The sequence below is a fragment of the Microtus ochrogaster genome, chromosome 19, assembly GCF_000317375.1.
Source record: "Microtus ochrogaster isolate Prairie Vole_2 chromosome 19, MicOch1.0, whole genome shotgun sequence".
Taxonomy (NCBI): domain Eukaryota; kingdom Metazoa; phylum Chordata; class Mammalia; order Rodentia; family Cricetidae; genus Microtus; species Microtus ochrogaster.
The window spans coordinates 7,770,672-7,794,848 of NC_022021.1; the positions used below are offsets into that span (position 1 = coordinate 7,770,672).

At 46.8% G+C, this 24,177-nt stretch overlaps 1 protein-coding gene across 1 annotated transcript in view; it reads left to right on the forward strand.

The window, feature by feature from the left end:
* The window catches only part of Thbs4 (thrombospondin 4), a 45,120-nt gene that overhangs the window by 15,662 nt on the left and 5,281 nt on the right, over window positions 1-24,177 (forward strand). The window contains exons 3-16 of the mRNA XM_005356498.3: window positions 1,327-1,574; window positions 3,886-3,994; window positions 4,569-4,651; window positions 4,979-5,030; window positions 5,242-5,444; window positions 6,723-6,860; window positions 9,571-9,639; window positions 12,351-12,503; window positions 16,588-16,692; window positions 16,899-17,006; window positions 17,253-17,412; window positions 19,111-19,229; window positions 20,671-20,723; window positions 23,338-23,531. Of these exons, the coding sequence (XP_005356555.1) occupies window positions 1,327-1,574; window positions 3,886-3,994; window positions 4,569-4,651; window positions 4,979-5,030; window positions 5,242-5,444; window positions 6,723-6,860; window positions 9,571-9,639; window positions 12,351-12,503; window positions 16,588-16,692; window positions 16,899-17,006; window positions 17,253-17,412; window positions 19,111-19,229; window positions 20,671-20,723; window positions 23,338-23,531 (1,794 nt within the window). The remainder of the gene's footprint in view (window positions 1-1,326; window positions 1,575-3,885; window positions 3,995-4,568; window positions 4,652-4,978; window positions 5,031-5,241; window positions 5,445-6,722; window positions 6,861-9,570; window positions 9,640-12,350; window positions 12,504-16,587; window positions 16,693-16,898; window positions 17,007-17,252; window positions 17,413-19,110; window positions 19,230-20,670; window positions 20,724-23,337; window positions 23,532-24,177) is intronic.

Below are 24,177 nucleotides of genomic sequence, written 5' to 3' on the forward strand. Positions count from 1 at the left end.
TGTCATGTGGGTGCTGGGAACCCAAACCGGTGCTCCTAACCACTGAGCCGTCTGCCCAGCTCCGGAACTATCTCACAAGGACTTGGTTTAGGGTTGTGCTTCAATCTAAGGAGCCCATCGTTCTCAGATGCACATGCTGTGCGAAGTGTTCATTAACAGAAAGATTTTAAATGAATATTATTTAACATTTTTTTACTACATTTCATCATTTATCGTGTGTGCTCATGCATGTACATCAATAGAAAATAATTGTAGCAATTGGTTCTCCACTTTGACAATACAAATCATCAGTCTTGGCAACAAGAATGCGTATCCACTGAGTCATCTCTATGGCCCTGAAATGAACGTTCTTTCCTTTTTAAAATATTGGTTTGAATTTAATTTTAGTTCCCCCCCCCCGTGTGTGTGTGTGTGTGTGTGTGTGTGTGTGTGTGTGCGCACCTGGAATTATCTTGGCAGGCTCATCAAGATCTTGGAAACAAATCATTTTAGTCTTTATAGAAAAATTCAGGCAGCAACTCTCACTCACAAAAGGTTGGCTTTCAGGACCAGATTTTAGCTCAGGTCCTAGCAGATTCAAGACAACAATGGAAAACAAAAATGCAAAGCTGAAAGCCAGAAAATTTTAATTCTTTAGTCAGTGCATAGTAAGATGGATAGGTCTGCATTTGGGAGAACAGAAAGGAAGGTCACAATCGTATGTCTCTGTTTTCTAGACTGTTAGGGATGGGTTGCTGAGGGGGCAATGCTACATCTAAAGTGTGATGTGAGATACACTTACAAAGCCCTAGCTGTGGCCTGAAACACATGGCGCTGGGGCTCCGGTCTCAGTCCTGCCGCTTACACTGATCTGAGCAAGCTCCTTCGGTTATCTAAGCTTCGCTCGCTGCCCCAATGCTTATTCTAGTCTCATAGGGTTGCCCTATGTCATCACGGCAACCGAGAACAGCACTCATTGTCCTGAAGTGCTCGCCGGTACTTGTGCTTGGTGAGTTACTGAATGCATACCTTTAGGAACGTTCGTGACTTTTATCTGACTTTCCGATGGGGGAAGGCTCTGTCTATTCATTAAAGTTGTGGTGTTTATTTTGGATTTGCTTGCACCCTCTGTTTTTCCATCCTCGCGAAACACCCCCAGAAGGAAGGACGGTCACCTGATGATACCGCACCATGCCAAGGATAGCGCCTGGCACACAAAAGATGGTAACTTAGTATTTGCGGCTACCACCCACATTCTGTCCAGTGGTCCAGCCCTCTGACCAGAAGGTCAGTTAGCCAGAACCACCTCCCTTCCTCTCATCGCGTCTTTGCTTGTTTTGGCTCCAGCCATCCTCCGCTACCTGAAGAACGATGGGAAGATCCATTTGGTGGTTTTCAACAACTTGCAGCTGGCTGATGGGAGGCGCCACAGGATCCTCCTGAGACTGAGCAATTTGCAGAGAGAGGCTGGCTCCATAGAACTCTACCTAGACTGCGCCCAGGTGGATTCCGTGCGCGGGCTCCCCAGAGCATTTTCCGGCCTTGCCCGGAACCCGGAGTCCATTGAACTGAGAACATTCCAGAGGAAGCCACAGGTAGGAACCCACAAATAACTCTCCAAGGTGGAAAATGGGCTTCCATGGCCCCAGGTAAAAAGGCCTGTGGCAAGGAAGCCATATCAGCTCATCGCTGCTGGTCCAATGCTATGTATTAGAGTCACTTGTGGAATTGCAAAACATTTGTTAGTTAGTCCCGCCCCCAAGAAAAATGAAACCAGAACCTGAAGTTCTGGTGTCTAGGCATCAGTATTTTTAAAAACTCATATTTAATAGAAAGTCAAAATTGAGAGCTTCTGTGTCTGGTGAAATAAGTAGATTGTTGGGAAATGGTTTTTCAAACAATTTTTAAAATTTAAAAGGAGTAGCAAAAATTAATTAAATTATCTTTGTCTAATAGAATCATGTATTTTCATTCCTTTTTAAAGTTATTATTTATTATTTTGATGCAAATAACCAGGAATGGTTGAGAATTACCAAGCACAAGAAACATCTTTTTCCCACAGATATTGGCAAATCTTTTGCTAACAAAGATTAGCTTAATGATGGCTCTGTTCAATGAAGTCTCAAAAAATTCACCAACTCTGTCTTCTGTTTTATGCCACGTTGGTGGGAGTTTTTAGTTGTCCTATCACCAAACCTGCTATAGAAATTGTCACTTTTTTTCATTTTTTGTTGTATGTATGTATATATGTATTATGTAGTGTGTATGTATGTGTGTAATATGTATATTGTGTATGTGTATATGTATGTGTGTTATGTGTGCATATATGTATGTGTGTTATATATGTATATGTATTGCATGTGTTTGTGTGTTATGTATGTATATATGTATTGTATGTATGTGTGTATTATGTGTATATAAATATATATATATGTATTTAGCTGTGAGATGCTTTGATTCCTTTAAAGAACTGGTGGCCATTTTTTGTCCTTTGTGATGGTTTAGATCTAGTCACAGTTCTTGATCTGGTAGAGGAAGGAACAGCAGCACCAGTCACCAGATTCCTCTGTTTGGCCACCATGTCGTGGTCTCCTGGGCCTCCACACTCATTTTACACTTCCATTTGGTTATTTTGTTGTATGTGCTGTCTACATCCAGCAGAGGCAGGGGGAGAGACACAGGTTTCCATCGGTCGTAGGACTGCAGTAACGTTTTAGGTGGTGACGTGAGAACTCTAAGCTGGTCCTAGAACTCTGTCCACGCATGTTGGAAAGCATTGTTAAACAGAAATTCCAAAAAGGTTGAAATCTACCGGGAACTTTTTTGGTTTTGTTCTGATTTTTAGTAAGTTATAAAAAAAAAACAGTCTAAATTTATATAGAGAAGACAGTTAATGACTAGAAATATATGATTGACTTCATTTCCGAGGCCCCCAAATCACCCAAGAGTGAATGACAGTCACATTTCCGCAGCTCATCACTTTAAAAATTGGTGTCTACAATCAGGTCAGTTGCTAAAAGTCAGGACCCAGTTACCCCAGGTCAACACAAACTAAACTCGGAATTTTCCCCAAAGTTCTGCCTTCTTAGACCATCCCAGGGACCTTAGAGCCTTGGTCTTCGTGGTCACACTGTCCAGTTCGTCAACAAATTGCCTTGTTGTAGACATTGAGGACACCATCAAAATCAGAACTACCTGAAGTCCTGCCTGTCTAGACCGCACAGCCTGACATTCAATTCAGTACGTGTTACTGGGTTGAATCTTGACAAATTTTAAAACCAGAATTGCTCTACAAATGCTTAATTTTCAAGACAACGGTGATCACGACACGTTAGCAGCTGACATGAACTTTCTGTCAGAGTCGCATAGAATCCCAGAGTATAAGATGAAAGAGTCAGGAGACCAACATTGTGGCCAGCAAGGAGAGCCTGACAGAAGGAACGTGGCAGTTCCGTGACAAGTTCCTGGTGATCTCAGAATACAGCCTTACTCACTCCCGTAGCCAAGAAAGTCAAAGCTTGCTGTGACAACCTGGAGCCCAGACACCCTAAGAACAGCCCTGCTGCAAACTGAATCATTATTTTATTGTAACCTAAACTCTATAAGCAAATTCCAGGCCGTTCTTGAGAGGCTCCTGCCACAGGCTGGCATGTTTACTGTGATGGAAAACACCCTTTCAGATGCCAGTGTTTTCCTAGGCAACTGGCTACTTTCACACTTGCTTCAGTCCCAAAGGTGGGGCACACAAGGCTTTCGGGGAAATGTGAACCTACAGAAATGATGTAAATGCCTGTGTCAAGTACACAGGGCTACTCTGTTAGCAGCGTGTGGTTCTGCAGGCACATTGGCTTTAGAACAGCGGCAGTGATCTGTGGTATGCATGCAATTGTTTTTGTTTCCTCCTAGGACTTCTTGGAAGAGTTGAAGCTGGTGGTGCGTGGCTCGCTCTTCCAGGTGGCCAGCCTACAAGACTGTTTCCTGCAGCAGAGTGAGCCTCTGGCTGCCACAAGCACAGGTGTGGGCTTCCGGGTAGTGTCCACACACCCAGCAACACAGACACACGTCCAGGCCCCTAAAGGGGCTGGGTCCCCTTGCCCAGATGTGTGCTGGCAACGTGGCGGCCCCAGAGAATGCATCTGTACAAATCAGGCTCTTGGGAAAAGCCCAGGCCAAGGAATCTTTTTGCTACTCTTTTATTTTCCTAACTCACCCAAATTTAGACCAACCAGCAGCATCAGTTCCATTATTTTGTTAGAAGAATTAGATGAATTGTCATAAATTGAATTCAGATATTCTAAGTGTTTAATAATCTTGTCATAGCGATTTTCACTCATTTAGAAATGAGTGTCACCAACGTGACATGGAGGTGTATGCCTGTATTCCCAGTACTCAGGAGGCTGTGGCAGGAGGGTTGCCAGTTTGATACCAGCCTGGGCTATACAGTAAGACCCTGCCTCAGAAAAGCCATAGACTAGGGATGTAACTTGGTGATATAGTATTGCAGAGCATATACCAAGTTTTTGATCCCTAGTAGTGCAGAACCCAAGTGATGCTGGCTGACTGCTCCTCACCTTTGGCTGTTTCTACAGGAGACTTCAATCGACAATTCTTGGGTCAAATGACACAGTTAAACCAACTTCTTGGAGAGGTGAAGGATCTTCTGAGGCAGCAGGTAAGAAAACAGAGGCCATCACTAGTCAAGCCTGGATATTATGATAGCAACTTTCTGTGTTGGTGGGAGGAGGGGCAGGCCCGCACAGGAAGGGAGGGACTTTGCCCTGAGCCACGCCTCACATAGCTCCACACAGCCCACCAGCCCAAGGCTCAGTTTTGTAAATGGCAGCATGCTTGCAGTGAGCCTCCATAGCCAAGGAAGTGGGGGAGCCATCGCAGGCTCCTTGAGTACTGTGGGAACCTTTCTTGGACAGTTGTACAAGGATGCTTTTATTTTGCTTTATATCAAGTATTTCTTTGCAATATTTTCCATCTGCTTCTAAAGGTCAAGGAAACATCATTTTTGCGAAACACTATCGCTGAATGCCAGGCTTGTGGTAAGTGCTTCTGTGGTGACCTGGGCATTCCGAGTGGGGCGTTGCAGTGCAGACTAACTAAGGATCTGAAGTGCGGCCCCAGGACTGTCGTTCTGCACAAAAATTGATGGGAGGGGGAGGGGAGTCCGTGAGGAAGCCAAATTTTGTTTTGTACCCTATATATCCCACATGAATTAATAATCCTGTGGATTGAACTGGTTTTGTTTTCCAGGTCCTCTGAGCTTTCAGTCCCCAACCCCAAACACACTGGTGCCCATCGCTCCTCCTGCACCCCCAACTCGCCCAACACGCCGCTGTGACTCCAACCCTTGCTTCCGAGGCGTCCGATGTACAGACACCAGGGATGGTTTCCAGTGTGGCCCCTGCCCGGATGGATACACAGGGAACGGAATCACCTGCTCTGATGTTGATGAGGTAAAGGCTCTGCTGGACAGAGAGGGGCTCCCCGGGACCTCTCCCTGTGGATTAGGGGCCACCTGAGTTGTCCTCCAGCTCCAAAGAACTGCTTCCTTACGGATGCTTGGAGTCCCCAAGATACCATGGGTTGCAGCAGGAAGGTACAACACACAATTGTGGCCATGGTTGCTACCTTCTCCATGTTTCCAGCTTTTTTACTTGGCCACCTTGTTACACTGCTGAAGTTTCTACTTCCCACTCCAACAGCTGTGTTGATTGTTTCTCTGACACAATCTAGATTAGAAATCTATATTAAAAATTTTCTCACATCAGTCAGTATGTTGTGGTAGCTTTCGTTGAGCTTCTTAGAAGACAGGAGCATGCAGAGGGAGTCTCACAGCAAGCAGCTCCGTTAAGGAGCATGCAGGCGGTACAGACAGAGCTTCAGGGGAAGCTAGCAGAACCGTCACCCAGCCCCGAGTCTGGTCCTGTATCGGTGTCCATAGCTGGTAGCAAAACTGCCCCAAATGTGTCTTTGCCTGCACCCGCAAGAAGGCTGAAGAGAGAAGCTGAGGGACGGCCCCTCTTAGGTGGGTCCTTCAGGATAACATCAGTTTGGCTGACCACCTCCCCAAGTAATACGAAGTTAGGCTGGTCTCCAGGGGACCCAAGCTGGAGAACAGATAACCGCACATGTTCTGCAAAACTGTATCTGGTTTTTATTGGTGAGCTGGGATTTTCCTCCTTCTTGAAAGGGCAGGAAATGCTCATGTTTTTTACATTAGTTAAAGTTTGTTTTTTTTTTTTTTTTTTTTTTAAATAGATATCAGAACCCATCTCGTAGGCTGCATCTTTTAAGTGGTCTCGGAACAGTCCTGGACTGGAGAAGGCAGAGGCAGCCCCTCCCTGAAGGATGCTATTCAGTTGTAGAAACTCCCTGCCCTGTCTCAGTTTCCCAAGGTCTTTTCATGAAAGGATCACACATGCTAAATAGGGGTCATTTGAAAGCCCTTACTGACTGCTGCAGGGAATTGTTGGAATGTTGGGGGCAGGGGGGTGGGGAGGGAGACTGGCTAAAGACTATTTTGATAATGACTGAGCACTGTCTGTAACATGGTGAACAGGGCATCCCAAACTGGAGGAATGAGGGATTCAACACATAATTATGAAATTGAAAAGTTTTAATTTCCTTTTGTCATTATTGTTTTGCCCCCAGAATATAAAGGAGTAAATTAGCATGTGCAAGTAGACGATGGAAAGTTCCAGAACTAAAGACTGAACACTTTCTTTCCCCAGTGCAAATACCATCCCTGCTATCCAGGTGTGCGCTGTGTGAACTTGGCTCCGGGCTACAGATGTGAAGCCTGCCCAGTAGGCTTCACGGGGCCCATGGTGCAGGGCGTCGGGATCAACTTTGCTAAGACAAACAAGCAGGTTTGTGAACAGAACTTTTCATTTCAGACAACTCCCCAGCTTCCCAGCATAACCCTTTACTACCTTGAGCAGCCAGTGCCTGGTGGCATATCGTGGTGTACGGCGAGCCAATAGGGGAGATTTTTGATTCATTTCTGGGAGCGTATGCCCTAAAGTCTGGAAGGACGAAGCTGTTAAGGTTGGGATAACAGAGTATGGCTAGGAAAGCAGAAAATGTGGAATAGCAGATGTGTGGTGTGATTTCAAACTTCCTCTGTTGACCGCCTTTGGACATCTTGTCCTGCCGAATAAATTGAGAACCGGAGAGGCAAATCAAAGCTTGGGGAAATGAGATCACTTTACAGGGCTGCTGTTGCTATAAGATGAGAGGGTTTGAGGAGCGGAGATAATCCCCGAGGACGCCTACCCTTTGCCTTATGTAAGCTGTAAATTGCCAGAAAGCATCTCAGTATGGCATGACAGTCCCCATTTATCTCCAAATTGTCTACTCTGTCTGGTCATTATTTAACCGACTGGCTGAGAAATACTTTTTGATGTTTTCAGCCCTTAAAGATGGTTGGTCTATAAATGCATTTTACTACCTTAGGGAAATGATTAGCTTTGAGGAGGGGCAAGGGGGCCATTATTTCCTTGCTGCTTATCAAAGCATTCTGGAGGGGATCCTTTTCCAGGCTAGAAAAAGAAAGCAAGGGACAGAGGAATGACAAGCAGCCAGCGGGTAATGAGCCAAGTTTTGCTTCTCTTCTAAGAACAAAATCTCTCAGACTAAGCCAAGGAAAATAGACAAAATGTCATATAAAATGCTTGATATAAGCTGGTAAGGAACACTTCCCAGTAGATGTCTGGCTATGAATATATATATGGATTTCTAACCCTAACTGTGTGTGTGTATGAAGGAGTCACTTTGCTGGAATTTTATAATAAATTTTAATTGCTTGCCAAGGGCAGTGAAATCAAGGAAGGCAGTGTTTCTAGGCTGTCAGGGACATCGGTGTCAGCACACCAGCTCATGTGCATCATGAACTTAGGAGACCTTGTCTGTATGTATTTATCCTATGTAAAGCTAAGGTGCATAGAGAACATCCCTCTCCAAGACACAGAGAGGGACAAACATCAGTAGCTCAAAGGAGCAAGAACATTTGACTTCAGCTTTGGGACACGCTTGACAGAGGTAAAAATTGCCTACCATGCAGGACAGCACCAAGTTTACACCATTTACAGTTAAACACTCCATGTCTATGTTGCCCCTAAAACAGTTATTAGCATAAAACATAACTATTAACATAAAGCATAAAACCTTCCTGAAGCAGTAACATCGCAGAGCTGTGGCCAATAAGCACACCAGAGTGTGCAGACACCCAACATCAAGGCCAGTGGCAAAATCAGGGCTACTACAAAGATGTGATGAAGGAACATGATGCTCATAAAGCACATAGAAAGGACCCGTGCTACAGTGAAAGGAAAGGGTACTGTTAGGGAAACAGACCAGTGTGAGCAGTATCCAGATGAAGCTATTATCAGTGTGTGTGTACGTGGTTTCAAGGCTGACCACTCTGCACCCAACAATCGATAATGGGACTCACACCTGGGAGAAGCTCATTCCTCTCCCATCAGTCAGCGGTGGCCCTTGCTTCTTTGTCTAGGGGTAGGATCCCATGGAATTTCCTCCCTGCCATGGTAATATAGCCATCGATATTGCTATTCTCCTGGTCTTGTTTATGCAGCCATCTCTAGGAGAAACTGTTTTCACAGATGATTTCATAATATCCTGGCTCTTACCATATTTCCATCCCCTCTTTTCAGATGTTCTCTGAGCCATAAATACAGGAGTTATTTATTTATACTTATGCATATGCATACATATATGTGCTTGTAACAAATATAATCAAAGAAAAAGGAGCTATCAACTTGAGAATAGGGGCCATGGGAATGTCTAAGGGAGGGTACCCTAGAGGGGCTAGAGGAAGGAAAGGCAAGGGAAGTGATGTAATTCTACTTACATTAAAAATATTTTGAAATAAATAAACAAAAAGCTCAATAAATATATCTTTTTAGGAAAAGGAAAAGAGGTATTACCAATTAAAAGTATAACCACTGAATTTAATAGCTCAATAGATGACATATGTATGAAAATGTCACAATGAGACTCATTATGCATACTTAGTATATGGTTAAAAAGCAGTTTTTAAAAACTCACTCAAAGGGTGAAACAGATTAGACCCCACTAACTTGCAGTTCACAAGCTAAGGGGCGAGTCTGAAAACACCTCTCAGAATTTAGTGACAGTACATAGAATAAGCAAGAGGCCATGGGCCTAAAGGAACCATTACAGGAACACCCATGGTTTATCTGATGGTAGACCCAAAGACAGACTGGAAATAGCGGAACTGGAGGGAAGCTGAGAACTTCCCAGAATTGAAGGGAGATGGGCATCCTCAGAAGTATGCTGGATATTGGGCAGGAAGAAAAGGAAATATGACGTAAGACCCTGGAGTAGATAAGTTATGTCGTCTTCTCTGAACGGCTTTAAACTGTGTGAGGAGAGTTAGTATCTGCAGTTAGATTAAGTGGGCAAACACCTAGGGAACAACATCAATCCTCCCTTGACATCCTACCCGAGAGTCTCCACCCAGAAGTGGCAAGACAGGAAAACCCTGCACCTCTCTTGTTTAAGCAGTGGTCTGAGATATCTTTGAACTTTCGTACCTAGGTGTGCACTGATGTCGACGAGTGTCGAAACGGAGCGTGTGTTCTGAACTCTGTCTGCATCAACACTTTGGTAAGTGTTTCTCATAGCAGGTTCAGAGGTGGGTGGGTGGGTGTGGAGATCATAGCTCCAAACACGCAGGCCATATGCACATGTAACATTTTGTGGTAGAACGAGGGCAAGTCTGTGCTGAGAACCTGTTTACTGAAGGAGTTATTTTAGAATTCGTTTTTATATTAAAAAGCCAAGTTCTTCATCCTTTGTCAAATTTTTCTGTTCATTGACAATTAGTTCCTGTTCTCATTACTGTCAAAACCCAGCTAAGGAAGGAAAGCTCCTTTGGGCTCCTATCCACTGTGGCAGGAAAGGGATGGCAATGACAAAGACTCTTCTGTGCCATATGGCAGCTGGTCGCCATGTGCCCACAGGCAGGAAGCAAAGATGGAAAAATGCAGGCCTTCAGGTAGCTCTGTCCTCTGCCACCTTCCTGGATGGAACCCCTGAGGCTCAGACTTGGGCTCCCTTCCTTGGTTAAACCCTCCTGGAAACGCCTCATATTATACACCAAGAGCTGGGTCTGCTCGGGGATGCCAAAGCCAGTGAAACTGATGGCGAAGCTCGGCATGGTTCACCTGAAGAGCCTGTTAGGTTCTGTTAATGGTTCCAGATTTTACTGGTAGCTATGGGATCATCAAACAGTAGTAGTTTTTTATTTCTTTTAAAGAAAAATTTTCAAAAAGTCATTTGCATTTAATTTAAATGCTTAGCACTTAGGGAAGTCTGTAATTTGAGTAATTTGGCACAGGCTTTATTCCAGAAGTTTCTATTAACCGTGTGAACATTAAAGATGGAGCAGAGTAGAATAACAACAAAAGAATAACCTGAATCTTCTCTGTTACCAAAACGTTTACAGACAGACGTCTTTCTAACGCACATAATTCTCTGCGAAAGCTGGCTAACTCCCATCTCATTCCCTGGCAAGCAGAACTCCTCTATAAACACCATCACTTCCTTTAGTTCTCAAGAGAGCCCGATGAGTGGACAGTAGTATTGGTGCCCAGTTTATGGACTAAGGCTGCTGCGCAGGGATGTTGCGCAATTATGCTGAGGCCACACATCTCCTTAGGTTCTGGTCCTGCTGCCCAGCCTGAGGCATTCGCCAGTATGCTATGACCACTTGGGAACATAGTGGTACTTATGCCTTTTAGATTTTTTCCAGGACAAAGCTTGGCATAAAGGTAATTACAGAAGCCACCCAGAGAGAGGAAAGGTGGACAATGGATAGAATTCCAGAGAACCCCAAGATGAGGGGGTAGGCAAGAGAAAAAGAGCAGAAGCCATGAAAAGGAAGGAGTTGACAGTATGCCCAACAAACTGACAGATTATTCCAAAATTCACTAGGAAAGGACATCAGCCTTGACAGTCAAAAGGTCAACAGTCACTAAAATTAGCTAACTGTCGATTAGCCAGCCAGCTAAGCTTCGTGGGTGAATACACTCTGAGGTGCCATCATGCAGTTGTGCTGACCATACTTAAGTGATGTATTTATGTGTAAAATAAATATTAAAAATGAAGGGTGAAGGCCACACTTGTAATGCCAGCACCTAGGGGCCTGAGGCAGCAGGTTCGCCCTAAGTTCAAGACCTAAAAACAAAACAAAGAAAGGTCATTACAATGAGGTGATAGCCATGCTGTGTAAATTAACTGTGGCAATTATTTCACAATGTAGATATCATCGCACTGAAAAGTTTAAGTACATACGATTTCTGAGCCGGCGAGATGGCTTGGCAGGCAAAAGTGCTCACTGCCAAGCCTAACATCCTGTGTTCGATTCCTGGGACCTACCTGGTGAACGGAGAAAATTGACTCCCATAGGCTGCCCTTTGATTTCCACACACACTTCATGGCACTCTACATCCTCCCTCCAAAGAAACCCGCAATGTATATACTTTTATTTGCTAGTTGAATCTCAATAAAACTGAAAATATTTAATAAAAAAAACACTTTGAGGGGCTGAAAAATGGCTCAGGGGTTAGGAGCACTCGCTGCTCCTGCAGAGGACCAGGATTTTTAATATCCATAGATCAATGGATATTAAAAACAACTCTGAAAATTGTGTGCATTGATATATTTTAATAATTAAGTCAGGCAGGGGTGGTGCACGCCCTAATCCCAGCACTTAGGAAGCAGAGGCAGGCAGATCTTTGTGAATTTGAAGCCAACCTGGTCTACAGAGTGAGTTTCAGGACAGCCAGAGCTACACAAAGAAACCCTGTCTCGAAAAACTAATAATAATAATAACAATAAAAAGTCCTCTTTAGCCTGTGAAGAGCTCTGTGGAGCCAACAGCTTCTTTGGTTCTTCCCAGGTAACCTACCTCATCAGAACTTCTCAGGGCAAGCCATCACCGTGTGTATAGAAGCCAAAGGAACTGTTATTTTTTAACTTAACCTTTTAAGCAGGCCAAACGCCTATCCCCAGAGTGAACTCTGTCATTTTGCCTCCCAGCACCTCACTGCAACCTTCAGCCTCTCCCCTTTACTCCTACGGTGGTGCTGGAAAGTCACCATCCTGCCTTCTCCACCTCCAGTCCTGATTCTCTAGTGGCTGTGTGTCCAGTTGCAGCTTCCCACCTGGTGGCAAGTTTCCCAGCATGCACAGGAGTTTATGAGACGTGCATGTGAGCAGAGAGCTATGGGTCGTTATGCTCGATCCTGGTACTGAGTGGAGACAAATGATCTTCGCCCAACTCTGGCTTAGCATCTCATCTTTGTCCCTTGTAGGGATCTTACCGCTGTGGGCCTTGCAAACCAGGCTACACTGGTGACCAGACAAGGGGCTGCAAGGCTGAAAGAAACTGCAGGAACCCAGAGCTGAACCCATGCAGCGTGAATGCACAGTGCATTGAAGAGAGGCAGGGGGATGTGACGTGTGTGGTAAGCTCTTGATGCGCTTGACTGTCTTCCTCTTTCCTTTGAAACACTGCTCTCCCCGGTATCTACTTGCTTCAGGGTCAAAGTGCGCCAAAACGTAAAAGCTGTAGTCCAGACCAGCAGAATGTATTATAATTGGCTCAGTTAGGTTTCTGAGCGACAGTCTGGGGCCCCTCTGACCTTGATCTCTGCCCTTTCTCTACCTCTTGGTCAAGGAGCAACCAGCCATGTAGGCAACTGGATGGTGGAACCCCTACCAGGATACCAGTTCCCTATGGTCTTCTGTGAAAATTTTGCCTAAAATGTCAACGGCTGAGAGGTGGGAGAGCCCCCTCCCCTCCTGCTCTGTCCTCTGTTTATGCTTTATGGCATCCCAATTGACATTCAGAACTGTCCTCACCTTTAGCGTCCCGTGTTACTGTGGTCTCATACTCTGGGGCTGGGTGGGAGTGTATAGGTGGATGAGAAGAACAATGGAAACTAAGAACTCTCAAGCCTGCTCTAGGCACCGCTCAGTGCATGGTCAGTCTTTCTACCTGCTCTTAGCTGAACCCTCTATAAAGAGACCTTTCCCCACAACCCATTCCCAGAGCTAGAACTGGAGTCCTCAGGGACCCAACACACTAGCATCTCAGCTGCCTTGGGTTGCTCTTTCTCTGTCAGGTGTCTCCAGGCACACAGTAAGGAAGCTTTGTCCATGGTGAGCTCCTCTGAGTAGTGTAAAAATCTCCCTCAAGGACAGGGGCAGGTATCATGGCACATGCACACACACACACACACACACACACACACACACACACTATGCCACTTGGGAGGTAGAGGCAGGCCAGTCTCTGTGAGTTCAAGGCCAGCCTGTTCTACACAAACTTTGGGTCATAGAGAGTTAATTTCAGGCCAGCCAGAACTGCACAGTGAGACCCTGTAGAATAGATAGATAGATAGGTAGATAGATAGATGGATAGATGGATGGATGGATGGATGGATGGATGGATGGATGGATGGATGGACAGACAAATTTACACTTCTTTATCTTTCTCAGTCATCTTATCACTTTTCAAATTAGAAAATAAGATTGAAAAGTTTTTTTTAAAAAAAAGTATAATAAAGTCAGCCTTCATAGCAGTGCCAGTATTCTAGGGTGAGATCCTTAGAATGCTCTGTCAGAGAAAGAGAAAGAACCAAGCCTTCCCCTAATCCTGATGGTTGGCTGAGCTATTACATACATATACTTCTTTTAAAAGTCATTCAAAAGCAAGTGTATATCTGTGCTTAAATTCTCATTTTCTGTGAGCAAATTGACGGCTCCTCCGGGATGGTGGGTGAGGGGGCTCTTAATATGTTTTTGAATTTGTAATAAGGCACAACGACAGATGGTAAAGGATTAATAAACTCCGTGTGACTACTAAAATAATTTAATCTGCCAGAAAATGGCTCATTAAAAACGTATTTGTTCCTAGAGGAAATTTTTTCGCCATTAAAATGAGTGGAGGACCGGACCCACAGCTGAACCTTCCAGGCCCTGTGAAGGTGCTGTGGAAGAGTCCTTGAATGGGTCGGGCTCTGGGGAGGAGCCTCAGGCACGAGGGGTGGGGCTGACTCGGGCTACACAGGGAGAGCAGAGGAGGGGGACACGTACAGGGCGCCAGGTATGTCACAGGCGGGAAAACACCTTACTGCTATTCTATTCTGTTCCACACTGCTGGTCCTGACTCTTCAACTTTCTCCCGCCTCTTCTCTCCTGTCCGTTCTGGTCCACGTACCGGTGGCTCTCAGGCTTTCTGTGTGCAGTCTGCTCTCTTTCTTCTGCTCTCCCTGTCCTTCCTTACCCCACCCCTGTTCCACCCCTACTCCTTCCTCCCTCCTCCCTCACCCCTTACCCCCCCCATCCCTTACCCCCTTGCACTGGCCCCCACCTCACACCTGACAGCTCTTAGGAAGGGCTCCCTCTATCTTAATGAGTCAACATTCTGTCTCGGGGCACCTTGGATACTCAAGGGAGAACTCAAAAGTGTACATTAACCAAATGCAAGGGCTCAAAGTCAAAAGGCTTGAGGTTAATGCTCCAAGTTCTGAGAGCTTGGTCAAGGCGCTGACCCAGGTTGAGCTCATGTGAGTCTTGCATGAAAAGGGACAATGATGACCTTGCAGTGTCTTCTTAAGGACTGGAGAAAATGGCTGGGAAAATCCACTTTAGAAAAACTGTTGGCAGATAGGCTAAAGAAATGACTCAGCAGGCAAAGGTACCCTCCACCAACCACACACACACACACACACACACACACACACACACACACACACATACAAACACATACACACACAAACACACGCTTTTAATCTCCTGTCCTTCCAGGCAACACTGTAAATGTAATTTTAAAAACTGAAAGAAAATTGTTGCTTGCCACCTCTCCTTTGGAGTGAGGATTACTGCCAGCTTTCTGGGCAGCAGGATGCTCAAGGGGACATCCCAGAGCGGAAGGTACACAGAGCCAGCACTGGCCACACTGTGGGAACCACCTCTGTTCAAAGAAAGGGATGTGAGCAGAGATAGAGCACCTTAAACTTTCCTTCTTTGGGTGGAAACTGACCCAAGAGAAGAGATTCAGCAACAAGCCTGTGGCTCAAAAGTGGTGAACGCTGCAGCCCCCCAGCCCCTCGGTCTTGATTTCAGAAAAGAGGAGACGAGTTGGACGGTCATGTGGAGAACACGAAGAACACAACCCCAAATTAGGAATGCCTTTGGCACTAGAGAGATGGCCCAGCAGTTAAGAGCACTGGTTGCTCTTTAGAAGATGTGGGTTAAATTTTCAACACTGTGTGTGTGTGTGTGTGTGTGTGTGTGTGTGTGTGTGTGTGTGTTACAACTCCCTGTAACTACAGTTCTAGGGGATCTAATGTCCTCGTCTGCTCTTCCGGCTTCTAAGAGCACCTGCACATTCATGGTACACATATAGACTCTCAGGTGCACACTATACACATTAAAATGATAAATCAATGTTTGGACCCAGAATTCCATGAGCTAGAGTACACACGTAGAAGGACAAACACACTGAAGTGACCTGAGTCAGCACAGTCAGCCACAGCAAAGCTGTCGGAAACCTGATGCCCGCAGTGGAAAACCAATAGAGTCAGCCGAGGCCTGTCCAGTGCAGCCTTGTCTCTAGCAGAGCTGTGGCCACTCAAAAGAACAACATGGATGTCCATGGAGAGATACAGGGAGATTGCCAAAATAAAATGTCACCTTGTTTGTGTAAGCTGCAGGAGAGTATAGACACCTAAATGTGTGCAGCCAGCTGAACGAGAAGACAAAAGGGCTGTGTACCTGCGTGTCTGCGCACAGACCACCTCTGAGCGTGTGCACGAGAGTGGGTTGCCTTTGCTTATCTGAGCCGTAGGAAAAGGCATCAGAGGGAACGTTCTCTGTCCATCTGCCTTTGAGCCTTTGGAGCTTCGAGTCATTAAGTCTATTCCCATACAACTATAAACTGTTTTCTGCTTTTCTTGTTTTGTTTGTTAGTTTGTAGGGGTGGTTCACATAAAAAGCAAATAAGGCAGGTGTCTTCCTTTATTTTTTGCCACCATATCTTTTTGAGGCAGATTTTCTACTGAATCTGGAGCTCACTGATGATACAGGATTATCTGGCCAGCAGACCCTACGGAGGCTCCAGTTGCCACCTATACAGCACTGGAATTATGGGCATGAGCAACTGCTAGCCTTTTCCATGGGCACTGGGGACCCAAAATGTTGCTTGTGCAACAAGCACCTTACTACAACTGAGGCATCTTTCCAGCCCCTGTTTAATTTGTGGGAGACAGAACCTCATATAGCTCAGGATGACTCTTAACTCACCATTTAGCTGAGGATGACATTGAACAGATTCTAATCCTCCTGCCTCCATCTCCTAGCCCTAAGGTTACAGGCATGTTCCAGCATGCTTAACACAACTGAATTGTTAAATCCCACCCACCCAGGATGTAAGGCTCCTGGATCTTCTGCCTGGGGACCCTCACACAGGGGCAGAGACCAAGTTAGTCACCTGCCTCCTTGGGGGCTGTTTTCCCAGGCCTCTAACGGACTCTCCCTTTGCAGTGTGGTGTTGGCTGGGCTGGTGACGGCTATGTCTGTGGAAAGGATATAGACATCGACAGTTACCCTGACGAAGAACTGCCATGCTCTGCCAGGAACTGCAAGAAGGTAAGAAGGACACTTCCAAAGCTGTCTTGTATGGCTTGGGAAGGCTCTACTCGTTCTACCTAAAAATTCTGTAGTGTCCGCACCTCAAATGAGTATCCACTTACCAAGCCAGGGGGCCACACTCAGTCTCTAGGTCAGAAATCCTTTTTTTTTTTTGACATGAGACAGATGTGTGGGATGTGACTCTGAGCTCTTTTCCCCATCAGGATAACTGTAAGTATGTGCCAAACTCGGGCCAGGAAGACGCAGATGGAGACGGCATTGGAGATGCCTGTGATGAGGATGCTGATGGAGACGGGATCCTGAATGAGCAGGTACCAGCTCTGTGGGGCGAGCATGCACATCGCAGCTCACCAGGGATTGTGGAAGTCAGCCTGTGAAGCCAGCCACTGAGATTAGTCATCTCACACCTTAGTCTTCATGCTCGTGGTTGCACAGCATTGCAGCTGGTCCTGAAAAGCCATGGGTGTGTAAAATATAAAACAGACAGCCCTGGGTAGCCCCAGCAGTGAGGCAGGAATAAGTCTGTGTAAGTGCCTAAACACCTTCTTGCTGTTTAGGACAACTGTGTCCTGACTCACAATATAGACCAAAGGAACAGCGATAAAGATATCTTTGGGGATGCCTGTGACAACTGCCGGAATGTCCTGAATAATGACCAGAGGGACACCGACGGGGATGGAAAAGGAGACGCCTGTGATGACGACATGGATGGAGATGGTAGGTTTGTTTACTTGGTCTTTTATTTGGAGTTCCTTTGTCCTTTTGACCTCCCCAACAGTGGGTCTAGACGTGCTGACTCAGGATCCCCTCTAGTGGTCCCTCTGACCTATGTCTGCTGGTCCAGTAACCCTAGATGTTTCTGGTACTTTATACTATTGGCAGGAACTCGAGAGAATACTTTCTACTAGTGTCTTGTCAGGGCTGTGTGTATAGGGCATCTGACTTCCTGGCTCCTCCCCCACTTCCCCACTCCCCGACTCCTCAACACAGGAGAGGCCTGGGAATGGAGAAATGAGTAGGGTCTGTTGTGGAATAGTACTTTAACTATGTAACTATGTGTTACATTTGTTTATGCTACATTTGCTTAACTATGCATAGATGGGTTGTGTCTGTTTCACCTTGCCTGCCTAAGACACCGGATTGGCCTAATAAAAAGCTGAATATATATAGCCAATAGCTAGGTAGCAGCGGGATAGGTGGGACTGGTGGGTTGGGACAATAAATAAGAGGAGGAATCTCGGTTCCAAATAAAAGAGAGAACTAGGGAGAAAGACGGGGAGATACCCAGGGCCAGGCAGGCAGGCAGCTGCCAGACAGACAGACATGGAGGAAGCAGGAAAGTAGGACGTACAGAAGGAAAGGTAGAAAGCCCTGAGGTAAAATGCACATAAAGGAAAACAGGTTAATGTAAGTTAAAGGAGCTTTGGAGATAAGCCTAAAGTAAGGTCGAGCATTCATAACTAATAACTATCCATGTCATGATTTGGGTGGTGGGGTAAACCAAGAAAACAGGCTGCAAGGGTCAGATACTGTACCCTGGCCAGGAAGATGTGGCCAGCCCCTGCCTGCTCTGGGATGTCATGCTGGCTGCACTGCCCAGCTCTGGGACTCAACCCTGAGGACTTTCTGTGAGGTCCATGCCATGGACAGCTCAGAAGCCTCATGAAGCCTGAAGAAGGGCATTTTATTCCGTATGGTGTCCACAGCATATGATAACTCTTGTTAAATGCCAGCCTAGGATCTGAATTTCTGAAAACATAGCACACCACTGGAGGAAATTCATTCTTATGCTTTTTTGTTTTAAATACTACCCTCTCAAACGCACACGTTCACTCCCCAGAATACACATACATTCCTCCCCTAAAGCATAGGTCTACCTTGGGTTAACTAGAGTGACCACCTCTCTGTAGTGGCATGCTGATAAACCCGTTCCGTAAAATACCCTAACCTGTGGTATTTGTCCACTTCTACAATATTGCTCTCGTCACCGTTGTTGGTTTCAGATGTCATTGAGCATGGAATTGAGAAACAGGGGTTCAATAGGTCCAGGCCCAACTCCTGCACACCACTGCCCAAAGGCCTTTTGTCTCCATTCAAATTTAGACACTTACAAGGTCCTCCTTCGCTGGGTCAGCCTGCCCAGTCATCATGGCCTCCTTCTCTGGATGCTGCCACAACCCTTAACATCTTAGACAAATTAGAGTTTGTTGGATAGCTGCCTTGGAGAGCTGTTCATGCTGGACCGTCACAGTAGCCTTCCTCTGCAGTTACCTCCAGATACTGCTAAAGATGGCAAATAACAACGGCCCGGCAGGAATAAGTGGCCCAGCCTGGCTTCTCATCAGCTAGGAGTCTCTATGTTCCACCCTTTTCTATAGCGGTCTCTTGATCCATGGTAGAATTCTGTTCTTGCAGGAATAAAAAACATTTTGGACAACTGCCCCAGAGTTCCCAACCGTGACCAACGGGATCAGGATGGCGATGGTGTCGGAGACTCTTGTGACAGCTGTCCCGATGTCAGTAACCCTAACCAGGTTAGTAAGACGGGGTTCACGCTGTGGACTGAACCCCCTCATGGAAAGATTTATAGCGGCATAAATGAATGCGGACAGATTGTAAAAAATATATACAGCTTTAATGGGGAAATAGACTTACAGTACCACGGTTCCCGCGGAGAACAGGAAGCAGAAGGGGCGGCTGGGCACATGCCCAGCAGATTTATAGGTAAACATTAGCCCGAGGCAAACACACCCCCTAAGGCTGGGCTTAACCCTACAAAGATTTGCTAATGATCAACATCTGGAAAAGCCCAGCCAAGCTGTTGGCCAGTTCTTTGCTCTTGTATCAAGGCTCAAGTGGAGAAATGACATATATTAGGCCTGAGAATGAAGGGACCAAAATGATCCACACAAGACGCTGATTGACAAGCACACTGATTAAGCCAATAAAAAGGCTTTTTTACTGATGGCCAGACCCAGAGTGGGCTTGTGCCTCTGAAAAATCTTTTGGTGCCAAAGCTCAGGGATGCAGAGTTTTAAAGGCAAAAGCCACAAAGACTATAATTTACACCAAAGTTAGACGAAGGTCATGGTAACCTTGAAAACATCCATCCTTGGCAGAGCACAGTGATTATTTTAGACATAACATGCCAATTATTTTTATTATTTGAGTTTGATTATTTTGGTTAACACATCTAGACCATGGTCAAGGGCATGGAAATCTCAAATGTGTTGCCAAGGCAGGTGTGAGGGCTGAGAACTGTCTAAGCACACAAAGTCACGGGTGTCAGGACAAGATGGCACTGCCTGAGTCAGGACAGGCACCCCTGAAGCCCTTGGGACTCACCTCACAGCCACACAGCACTGACGATATTAATCCAAGAGCCTAGTGATGCTCAAGTTTCTCCTCTCAGGGAAACTAGAAACACGATATGAACCTAACCACAGGCCCCTTTAGTTCCTAAATCTATGTCTGACTCTGCAGATTAATATACTTTGTTCCCTTTCCCATACACCCACTGCTTGGATCCCTGGGCGTGGTGCGCAGTCTGTCTCTGAAGCCCTGAAAAAGAAGAGGGGCCCTGTTACCCACTGTGTCTTAGTGCTCATGCTGTCTCAACTCCAGACTGCAGCCACAACATAGAGTCCATGTGCTTTGACCCACGCCTGTGGCTGGCTCCCTCCCCACCGAATCAGAGCCCCCCATTTCTGCCACTATGCCACCCAGAACCCTTCCCAGGCAGCTCAGCTGGTGTGTGGGCAGCCCCTCCATGAAGCCTGATATTTTAAAAGGCTTTTTTGAAAATTCAGCATTGTGCCTGCACCAATATGGTGTTGTCCTTTTGCAGTTTTATTCCACCCTAGAGCCCAAGAAACAATTCCTGAAACCCAGGGATGATGGGCCAGGCTTGCCTTCTCAGGACTAGCCCATGCATGCAGGCGCAGCCGCAAATAACATCTTCTGTTCTCTTTGCAGTCGGACGTGGACAATGATCTGGTTGGGGACTCGTGTGACACCAACCAGGACAGGTATGGCATGACTCCCAGCCGCAGGGAAATAGACGGGAGATCTGGGGAGAGTGGGAATTGTCAAAGCTTTTGTTGGTGCTGTGCTCTAGGATCTCTGGGTGGATCAGGTTGCTGGGAGACAGTGGCTTCCACCTTAGCTCCAGGCCACTGTATCTATGTAGTACATAGGGAGAGGCGGCGGTTTCAGCTCCACCCAGCGCTTTTGCAAAAGAGATGTTACATCATGGAGCCTTGCAGGATGGCTCTGGAGTAAGGCAGCCAGATGTCATTCGTGACCTAATCTCTCTGTACCTCAGTTTTGTTACCTGTAGATGTATAGCCCATGGGCTGTTATGGACCTGAGTTAGCTCAGGAAAGGTGCCTTTTGTGGTTTCTGTTACACAGGTGGCACTCAGTAGACCCCTTCTTTATCCTATTGGGAAAGTTCACCATCACCCCAAGAAGAGTGCTGCTAGGAGCTTGCTAAGGCCCCCTGTTGTTTTATTATTCTTGACACCTCTTCTCTTTCATGGAGAGGAATTAGTCTACAGAGGGCATTCTGCCATTCATTCTTCCTAGCCTAACACTGAGCCCTACATGAAGCCCAGGGAGGGCTGGGGACAGAAATTAGTGACAAAGCATTTGCCTAGCATGTGCAAGGCCGGGAGTACAATCCCAGCATCACCACAAAGAAAACAGAAGAGGAGGAGGAGTAGAGCAAGGGCTGGGGGACACACAAGAAAAGCACAGCAAGTGTCACCCAGCCCTGGGCTGCTGAACCCCCAGGCACTGGCCCTTCTCCTCCTTGGGACCTTGGGGGATTTTCATTGAGTTCCTGGGGATTTAACCAGGGTCTTGTCCCTGCTAGGGAAAGCACTCTACCCCCAGCTACACTTCATCCCCTACCTCCTTGGGTGATTCTTGGGGAGGTGGTTAGGACAGGTCTAAACGGGTAAAGATTCCCCAAAGGCAAAGCAAAGCATGGTTCTTCCGCTAGTTACAGACTCAGCTGACTTTGCAGAGAGACTCAGCTCCCTCCACATTGCTCAGGACAGCTCCTGCAAGGTCCCATCTTCTTCATGCTCCGTCCTTCCTGCCATGTGCATCCCAGCCTAGTGAACTCAAATGTTTCCTCCATCTCTTAGAAGCCCATTGCTTCATCAGAACAGGAGAGACAATGACCACACTTTATAGGTTAAGCGAAAACTCAACATAATACAGAGGAAGCTCCATCCCTGGGCTCAGAATAATACAGGGCCCTCCCTGGGCAACTTGTGGAAGATGGTGACTTCTGTTGGTACCGCAGCACAGGCAAGGCTGCCGGTGACACAGTCTGACATTGGCTGTCTATCTCTCAGAGCAGAAGGTAGGGCTGGCGCCATGACAGCTACCCTAAATGAGGTGTTGTATGCATCAAGACTGTTCCCAGTGGCGGGTCACCATGTACTCTGATTGCCATCTATAGAAGTTTCTAAAATAGCCTATCCTGCCAGCCTCTAGATATTTGCCTAAAACAAATGACTCATTCTGCAGTATTTTAATTCCCATGAACTTGAGCCACACCAGGAGGGGGCTAGGATCTCCATAGAGATAGCAGGGCTCTGCGGATGGTGCTGATCCACCCTGTTTGCTCTTGTGCTATGTATGAAAAGTGCGGAAACTAGCTTTCTCAGCCATAGTGTTCCAATGTCCATGTTGAACTCAGGCTCTCTGGGGCCCTTCTGTCCTCTGTCCAAAAAGAAGGGCTTCTCTCTGTGCCTTCTCCTAGAGGGTATAAGAGCCGTTTCTAGGACAGGACAGGCCTTGAGTGGAGCAGAGTGAGAAAAGAATCCATTCTTAACCCTCATAACCACGTAAGGTCCCAGAAGACTCAGAGGGTCCTTCTGGAGACAGAGTGGTTGTACCGCCCCCGCATGCTGCCACCCACCACCCCTGCCACCCCGCCCTCCATCCCCCGTGGCCCTTCATCCTGGAAAGAAGAACAGTCAGGTGGACAGAGAGGGAGCTTCCTGAGGCATCCTTTAGACCAGCCCTGGGGTACAACCAGTGCACACTTACTTCTGGGGAAAGAGTGGCTCTCTTCTCTGCCACCCTCCCTGTGGCATTCAGGTCTGAGTCCTCATGAAAATCAACGCAATAGAAAACGCCAGAGGACTTGGCCCCTAGAGCCAGGTGCATAGGATGGGCTTTCTACAGGTGTTAAAATTGAATCAGTCCGTCTCCAAGCTGCCCTTTGAGGTAGGTGCTGTGTTTATCGCTATCTTCTAGATAAAGACTGCACCTCTCAGGTCCAGCATCAAGCCCGAGCTCAGGGCTTACCAAGGCCCGAGTAAGAGCTCACACGCATCTCCCCTCTCTGCCTTCACGTGTACATTCACACTTCTTTGGAGTGAGGCGTCAGCCAGCAGTTCTTAGAGACGACAGCAGCCAGAGTAACAGAGCACAGAAATAGACTCTTATCTTCAAACAGGAAGCGGCTGGCTTCTTTCAGGAGACGGGAGCTGTGGGGGAGTTGTTTCTGAGGTTGCCTTATCAAAGAAAGGTCTGATAGGGTCTGATAAAACCCCGCCTGCTGACAGCCCACCCAGACTCCTCCTTGGGAGAGTCTCTACTGAACTATAATTTTCCTCGGCAGTGACGGAGATGGCCACCAGGACAGCACAGACAACTGCCCCACCGTCATTAATAGCGCCCAGCTGGACACTGATAAAGACGGAATCGGTGATGAGTGTGATGATGATGATGACAACGATGGCATCCCAGACCTGGTGCCCCCCGGCCCAGACAACTGTCGGCTGGTTCCCAACCCAGGCCAGGAAGATAGCAACAGTAAGCTTGCTTCGCCCAGAGCTGCCTGGGACACACACTATAGCCACGGGGAGCCTTGCAGACTTTCCCAGGGCATCCTCGGCTTTCCCATTCCCCACCGGCTTCTGCTTCTAATCCGGCTTGTGTAGACAGCAGACATCTGGTAGACAGCACTCTGCAACTGGGTCAGAGCTGATCGGCCTTGCTGCTTCCTGAGCTGTCCTGGGATGAAAACACAGAGAACACAACTCAGCCACACGCTACAGATGGGTCCCTAAAGGCCCTCAGTGCAGCTCTGATCTTGCTTGCTTCTGCCCCTGGGAGTCAGAGAGAAATACACAGCCCACACACCCGTGAGGACCGGGCAGCTAAGGAGCCATGTGCACTAGGCCAGATGTGGAATGACACCGGCAGAAAGGGCACCTCCCAGAAAAGCAAATGCAATGTGTCCCCTATTGTGCCAGCTGAGCCCAATGCACCTTCAGGGCGCATTCAACTTAGGGGGACACCAAAATGTGCCTTAAAGATATTCTGGTGATAGTAATTCCTGGTTTTGTGCACACGTTAGACGTTTGCCCCATAGAAGGTCAGGCTTAAAATCTACCAGGAACGTAGTGTGAACGGAAGTGTATGTCAGAACTTTCTGGGGGAAGAGTGGGAGAACCTT